A 7,875-nucleotide genomic window follows, 5' to 3' on the forward strand; every position below is an offset into this window, starting at 1 on the left:
ATCATATCCGGTCGTAAAAGAATATGTTAACGTGCAAAATGATTCGCTGTGGAAGAGGCATTACGAAAGCAATGAAACCACTGTAGGCCGTTTGTTCTAAGGTGAGAGAGAGAGAGAGAGAGAGAGAGAGACTTCTAGAACCACTACATACTACTGCTACTACTACTACTACTATTATTATTATTGCTACTACTACTACTATTACTACTACTATTACTATTACTACTACTACTACTATTACTACTACTATTATTATTATTGCTACTACTACTATTACTACTACTATTACTATTACTACTACTACTACTATTACTACTACTACTACCACTACTACTACTGCTACTACTACTACTACTACTACTACTACTAGCAGTTACATCACAGCAGCTCGGTGTCTTATACTATTACTATCACCACTACTACCTGTACTAGCAGTCCCATCACGGCACCTGGGTGTGATCAGGTATTTAAGCCCCAGGCAGCCTAGTACAAGCAAGATACTGTAAAAGATAGTTAATGTTACGACACCCTCCCTTAAACACAATTCTCCCTTAAACACAATTCTTCCCTTAAACACAATTCTGCCTTAAACACAATTCTCCCTTAAACACAATTCTTCCCTTAAACACAATTCTTCCCTTAAACACAATTCTGCCTTAAACACAATTCTGTCTTAAACACAATTCTGCCTTAAACACAATTCTCCCTTAAACACAATTCTGCCTTAAACACAATTCTTCCCTTAAACACAATTCTGCCTTAAACACAATTCTCCCTTAAACACAATTCTCCCTTAAACACAATTCTGCCCTTAAACACAATTCTCCCTTAAACACAATTCTCCCTTAAACACAATTCTCCCTTAAACACAATTCTGCCTTAAACACAATTCTCCCTTAAACACAATTCTCCCTTAAACACAATCCTCCCCTTAACCACAATCCTCCCCTTAAACACAATTCAAACACAACACTGCCCTTAATCACAATTCTTCCCTTAAACACAATTCTCTCCTTAAACACAATTCAGACACAATTCTCCCTTAAACACAATTCTCCCTTAAACACAATTCTCCCTTAAACACAATACTGCAGTACCTGATTAACCACTTTGGATGTATATATAATGTCAGTGTAATTCATGAAGGGCTGGATATGTTGAGGTCAAGGACTGAATGGCTACAAAGGCAGGACGGGCGCGCTGATTGTATATTTTATGGCTACTAGATTTTTGTCTTTATTTCCTGGACCTATTTTGTTTATATTCGTGTTAGCTGTTATATTTCACCTTGGACTTCTTTTTCGTGGTAGGTGGTGGCGACCATCATCCACTCACTTGATGTAGTACTGCCTACTTCTTTCTTAGCCTTTATCATTCTTTTTCTGTGCCTGCCCTCCTCTCTTCCTATTTCTCGCATCTTTCCTGTCACTTCTTATTGCTTTTCTTTCCTTTACAGGTGGCTTTACATTGAGTGACAAGCCAAATGGTTTCCTGTAAGCCAAGAAACCATTTACAACGCTGGGTGGTAATCATATAACCAAACCATACGTGCTCCCTACGTGTCAACAAGTGGGTTGGTGGAGGGTTCGTGCCCCTCCCTGTAAAACAAATAACTCAGAGTCAAATGGCCACCCCTTACGGGATTGTGGCGTCTGGCAATAAATAGATAGATAAACTTCTTTTTCATTGTACTGTTGATATTTTTTTTTTTTTAACTCTGGGCCTTCTTTATATTTTACTGATGCACATTTTAAAAATACGATAAGCATTTTAGAGAGAATGGAGAATGAAAGACTGACTAAGAGGGTGTGTGTAGGTGAAGTGGAGGGAGGGAGTGGGAGGGGGAGACTGAATATGAGGTGAAGGGATGGAGCTGAGAGGTATATGAGGGAGGGGGGAGTGAGTTGGGGGCAGGGCAGACAAATAGTGGGTAACAGAGCGACTTGGAGGCGTTTTATCTGCGGCCACCCTTTGCTGGATTAGGGCGTCCAGCTATAGATACAACAGACAGATAGATTTTACTTCATAATGTGTACGTGAACTGTGATGTCAAGTCTTTATCATTACATTTAATATAATCATTTCTTTTGCATACAACTCTACAGTACATCACCTACTATGTAATGTGTATATGTATAGTATTATCTATATATATTTACTAGTACTACTACTACTACTATTAACACTACTACTACTACTATTTATACGGTACTACTATTGGTGCTGCTGCTACTACTACTACTACTTATACGGTACTACTATTGCTGTTGCTGCTGCTGCTACTACTACTATACTACTACTACTACTATTTATACGGTACTACTATTGCTTCTACTACTACTACTACTACTTATACGGTAATACTATTGCTACTACTACTACTGCTACTACTACTTATACGGTACTACTACTACCACTACTACTACTACTACTACTACTACATTTATGATGAAATGTACCCAGTATTATTTTTTATGTATAGAGATTCGAAATGTGATGTGGTGTGTGGGAGGAAGAGAAGACGGAGGGGGGTGCAAGGAACAGCGTGGAGGACTGAAGAGGTGAGACAGGCTGTGGCACAAAAGAAGAAAGCATACAATGAATGGATGAGAAATAGGGGCGTGGAAGAAGTTGAGAGGCGGAAGAGAGAGTTATATGTAGAAAGAGAGAGGTGAAAAGATTAGTAAGAGAGAGTAAGAAGAGAGTGGATGAGGAATTTGGAAGGAATTTGAGTGTAAAGTGGAGGGACTGTAAGAAAATGTTTTGGAAAGAGGTGAAGAGAGTAAGACAGGGTGGAAGTGAGGTTAGCAGGGGAGTGAAAGATAAAAATGGTAGATTACTAGTGGAGAAGGGAGAAAAAGTGAGCAGATGGAGAGAACACTTTAAGGAATTGTTGAACATACAGGATGGAAGTAATGCGAGTATAAGTGGCTGGGGATTGGCTGGGAGAAGGAGGGAGGTGAGAAGACAGGAAGAAATCAGTAGGATAGAAGTTGTGGAAGCAATGAAGAAAGTTAAATTGGGGAAAGCCCCAGGAATTGATGAAGTGTGTGGTGAAATGCTGAAGCATGGGGGAGAGATAGTAGTAGAATGGATGTGGAAGATGTGCAGATTGGCCTGGGAGGAAGGTAGAGTCCCGGAGGATTGAAAGTCAGGTATAATTATTCCCTTGTACAAAGGAAAAGGGGAAAAAGAAGTGTGTGGTAATCACAGGGGCATTTGTCTTCTTAGTATAATAGGAAAAGTATATGGTAGGATACTTATTAACAGAGTTAGAGAAAGAACAGAGGAATTAGTTGGAGAAGAACGGGGAAGCTTTAGGAAGGGAAGAGGTTGTGTAGATCAGATATTCATTCTTAGATCTTTAGTGGAAAAGTTTCTAGAGAAGGGAAAGAAGTTGTATGCGGCTTTCATGGATTTGGAGAAAGCATATGACAGGGTGGATAGACAAGGACTGTGGAAAGTATTAAGAATATACGGAGTAGATGGGAAGTTGTTGAATGCTGTGAAGAGTATGTATGATGGTGCTAAGACTGCAGTGCGTGTGGATGGTGAACTAAGTGAATTTTTCTCTTTGAAGGTTGGGTTGAAACAGGGATGTGTCATGTCTCCATGGCTGTTCAATCTGTTCATGGATGGGGTAATAAAAGAGGTACAAGATAGTGTAGGGGATGTTGGAGTGGCCCTGGTGAGAGAGGATAGTGTTTGGAAACTCCCTGTACTGTTGTTTGCAGATGATACTGTGTTGTTGAGTGAAGACGAAGGGGAGCTGCAAGGCTTGGTGGATGAGTTTGGGAGAGTGTGTAAGAAACGGAATTTAAAGGTGAATGTAGGGAAGAGTAAAGTGATGGTCTTTGAGAGAGGTGAAGTCAGTGAATGTACAGCGAGGTTGGATGGTGAGGAATGGGAAAATGGGAGTACGTTTAAGTACTTGGGTAGTGTGATGAGTAAGGATGGAGGTTTGGAGGGTGAAGTGCTTGAAAGGGTACAGCAGGGAAGAAAGGTTGCTGGTTCTTTGAAAGGTGAAAAAGTTACTACACGACAGTATTGTGATACCAACTCTAACGTATGGATGTGAAGCTTGGACGTTGTTGGAAGGACAGAAGTCAAGAGTGAGAGCAGTGGAAATGAGTTATTTAAGAGGAGCCAGTGGAGTTACGTGGAGAGACAGGCTGACGAATGAGGATATAAAGGAGCGTTGTGGTGTGGATGTGATAGGAAGTGTTATGAGGAACACACTGAGGTGGTTTGGCCATGTGGAGAGGATGGAGGGTGAAAGACTGACGAAGAGAGTGTTAGTGAGTGAGATGGAGGGAGGAAGAGGGAGGGGGAGGCCGAGGATGAGATGGAGGGATGGGGTGGAGAGGTATATGAGGGGGGTGTGAGTTGGGAACAGGGCAGTGAAATGGCGGGGGACAGGACGACGTGGAGGCGATTTGTTTGTGGCCACCCCAAACGGGATTGAGGTGTCTGGCAATAGATAGATAGATAGACAGATTCGAAATAAAGCCGATTGATTGATTTACTACTACTACTATGAGAGAGAGAGAGAGAGAGAGAGAGAGAGAGAGATCCATAACCTCTTTCGGCTCAGTTGATGGCCAAATGTAGTCAGAGTTGAGGGTTGATTTGACTAGTAACCAAGGAGACTCATTCCTACCTCACAACTAAGTCAATATTCTATGTCTATCTATCTATCTATTTATCTGTACCGGTATATCAACAGTAAAGTCCCGTCACTCACCCTCTCCTAGTCAGTCTCTCATTCTCCCTCCACCCCATCTCATCCTCAGGCTCCCTCCTCCTCTTCTACCTCACTCTTATACACTCCTAGTCAGTCTCTCACTCTCTCTACCCAATCCCTTCATCTCATCCTCGGTCACCCTCCACTTCACTCATACACTCTCCTAGTCAATCCCTCACTCTCTCTCCACCTGCCATCTCACTCTCCTAGTCAGTCTCTCGTTCTCCCTCAACCCCATCCTCGACCTTCCCCTCCATCCCACTCCTAGTCAGTCTCTCATTCTCTCCATCCCATATCTTCATCTCATCCTCAGTCTCCCCTTCCTTCTCACTCCTAGTCAGTCTCTCATTTGATATTGTATGCACTCATGGTTAGGATAGGATAGGATTGAAAAGGTTGGGTTTGGATAGGATAGGTTAGGATAGGATAGGTTAGGAAAGGATAGTATAGGATAGGTTAGGATGGGATAGGATAGGTTGGGATAGGATAGGATAGGATAGGTTAGGATAGGATAGGTTAGGAAAGGATAGGATAGGATAGGTTGGGATGGGATAGGATAGGATAGGTTGGGATAGGATAGTCTGGGATAGGATAGGATAGGATAGGTTAGGAAAGGATAGTATAGGATAGGTTAGGATGGGATAGGATAGGTTGGGATGGGATAGGATAGGATAGGTTAGGATAGGAGAGGACAGGACAGGTTAGCATAAGGGGGAGGCGGTGGCTGAACAGGTAGAGAGGCGGCTTGCAGTCCTAATGGACCCAGGATCGAATCCCGGCTGGGGCAGGGAACAGTTTAAGGATTTGAATTTCCTAAAAAGCAGACTTTCCTGATCTACCAGATGACTCGCCGACATGTCGTAAAAATACCCCCGCTAATACCAGTCTGCATGAGACAGCCCTAGCATGTATTCAATATGGACGGTGGGTGTTAGCGCCGAAGTGGTGACATGTGGAGGTGTAGGAGGACTACCGGGCCATGGGATGGGCCACTGTCCCCAAGAAATAGGCCCTGAGCCTTTGCCCAGAGTCGGACACGTAAAAAAAAAAAAAGGATAGAATAGGACAGGTTAGGATAGGTTAGGATAGGACAGGACAGGTTAGGATAGGATAGGCTGGGATAGGACAGGACAGGTTAGGATAGGATAGACTGGGATAGGATACGATAGGTTGGGATAGGATAGGTTGGGATAGGATAGGACAGGATAGGATAGGTTAGGATGGGAGAGAATAAGATAGGTTGGGATGGGATAGGATAGGTTAGGATAGGAGAGGATAGGATAGGTTAGGATAGGAGAGGACAGGACAGAATAGGACAGGTTAGGATAGGACAGGACAGGTTAGGATAGGATAGGATAGGATTGGAGAGGTTGGGAAACGATAGGATAGGTTGAGATAGGATAGGTTGGGTTGGGTAAGATAGGATAGGGTGGGTTAGGACAGGAAAGGATAGATTAGGATAGGTTGGGACAGGTTGGGATAGAAGATAGGATAGGATAGGTTGGGATAGGATAGGATAGGTTGGGATAGGATAGGACAGGTTGCGATAGGATGGGAGAGGAGAGGATAGGTTGGGATAGGATAGAATAAGTTGGGATAGGATAGGTTAGGAAAGGATAGGATAGGATAGGTTGGGATAGGATAGGTTGGGATGGGATGGGATAGGATAGGTTGGGATAGGATAGGCTGGGATAGGATAGGATAGGTTAGAAAAGGATAGGATAGGACAGGTTAGGACAGGATAGGATAGGTTGGGATAGGATAGGAGAGGATAGGTTGGGATAGGATAGGATAGGACAGGTTGGGATAGGAGAGGAGAGGATAGGTTGGGATAGGATAGAATAAGTTGGGATAGGATAGGTTGGGACAGGATAGGATACGTTGGGATAGGATAGGATAGGAGAGGATAGGTTGGGATAGGATAGAATAAGTTGGGATAGGATAGGTTAGGAAAGGATAGGCTGGGATAGGATAGGATAAGAGCATAGGACAGGATAGGAAGGGCCTTAAGGTACACCGATTATGACGTCTGACAATAGATAGATAGGCAGATAAAAAGACAGATACTGAAAGGCTAGAACACTATAGGACAGTATGGGATAAAGAGCAAAATAAATCGCTAAGGAAAATGTGCTTGTGAGCTTCATATACACTGATATTGCAAAGATTTATACAACACAGTATGACAGTAAGGAGTAACAAGCAAAATAAATCGCTAAGGAAACGGTGCCAGGGAACTACACTCAAAGTACACTAACCTGCGCCCTGCCCTCATCGTCATAGCACCGCGAACTCCGTCCTCTCGTTTCAGGCTCAATTGGCTGCACTGGGGCCTCAATGCCGCTGCTGTACGGGACTTCAATTTGTGGATACTGATAAATCTGGGCCAGGGACTCACGCACACCACACACCACCACGCACACCAGCAACACCAGGCGTGACATAGTCCTGAGTGAACGGCAGAGTGTCATGCCTACCCTTCCCAACCACCATGACAACACTGAGGCGGGACTGCGGCCTGCGTGCGAGACCGGGAGGCGGCACGGTCCGTGCCGCACAGACACTGCTATAGGATGCTGTATCAGGGTTGTCATGGTCAGTGTCACGGAAATTGCTAAATTTGTCAATATAAGTTGCTACAATATCCTCAAGCTCACAGTAGTAGTAGTAGTAGTGGTAGTAATAGTAGTAGTAGTAGAGGTAGTAGTAGTAATCCAGGCAATTGTTTAAAAATATACATCTAGAATGTCGATAGACGTGCAGCACGTGCTCTTGAAAAGAATAATTAGCAGAGTCCCTAACCACACACACACACACACACACACACACACACACACACACACACACACACACACACACACACACACACAAATAGAAAATCGCTAAAAGCTGTGCTAAATTTTCAGCTGTGAGCACTGCCAAAACACTTCTAGATGCTGAAATTTACTCAGCTACAACCACTAAATCAGTTTCCACTCACTCGATATAGTGCTGCCTACATCTGTCTTTACCTGTATTCTTTATCCGCGTCTGCCCTCCTCTCTTCCTATTTAGCCCATCTTTGCCTTTTTTTTTTAATTATTATTATTATTCTGTCCACTTCAGGTAGCTCTAAACTCATTGACAAGGCT

General features: G+C 43.3%; 1 protein-coding gene across 1 annotated transcript in view; it reads right to left on the reverse strand.

The window, feature by feature from the left end:
- Positions 1-7,215, reverse strand: part of LanB2 (laminin subunit gamma-1) — a 140,019-nt gene extending 132,804 nt beyond the window's left edge. Inside the window, exon 1 of the mRNA XM_080269103.1 lies at positions 7,003-7,215. Within this exon, the coding sequence (XP_080125229.1) occupies positions 7,003-7,215 (213 nt within the window). The remainder of the gene's footprint in view (positions 1-7,002) is intronic.
- Between the last annotated feature and the right edge of the window lie 660 nt (positions 7,216-7,875).

Source organism: Coenobita brevimanus, chromosome 31 (genome assembly GCF_032717465.1).
Source record: "Coenobita brevimanus isolate Jiangsu-jjx chromosome 31, ASM3271746v2, whole genome shotgun sequence".
Lineage (NCBI taxonomy): Eukaryota > Metazoa > Arthropoda > Malacostraca > Decapoda > Coenobitidae > Coenobita > Coenobita brevimanus.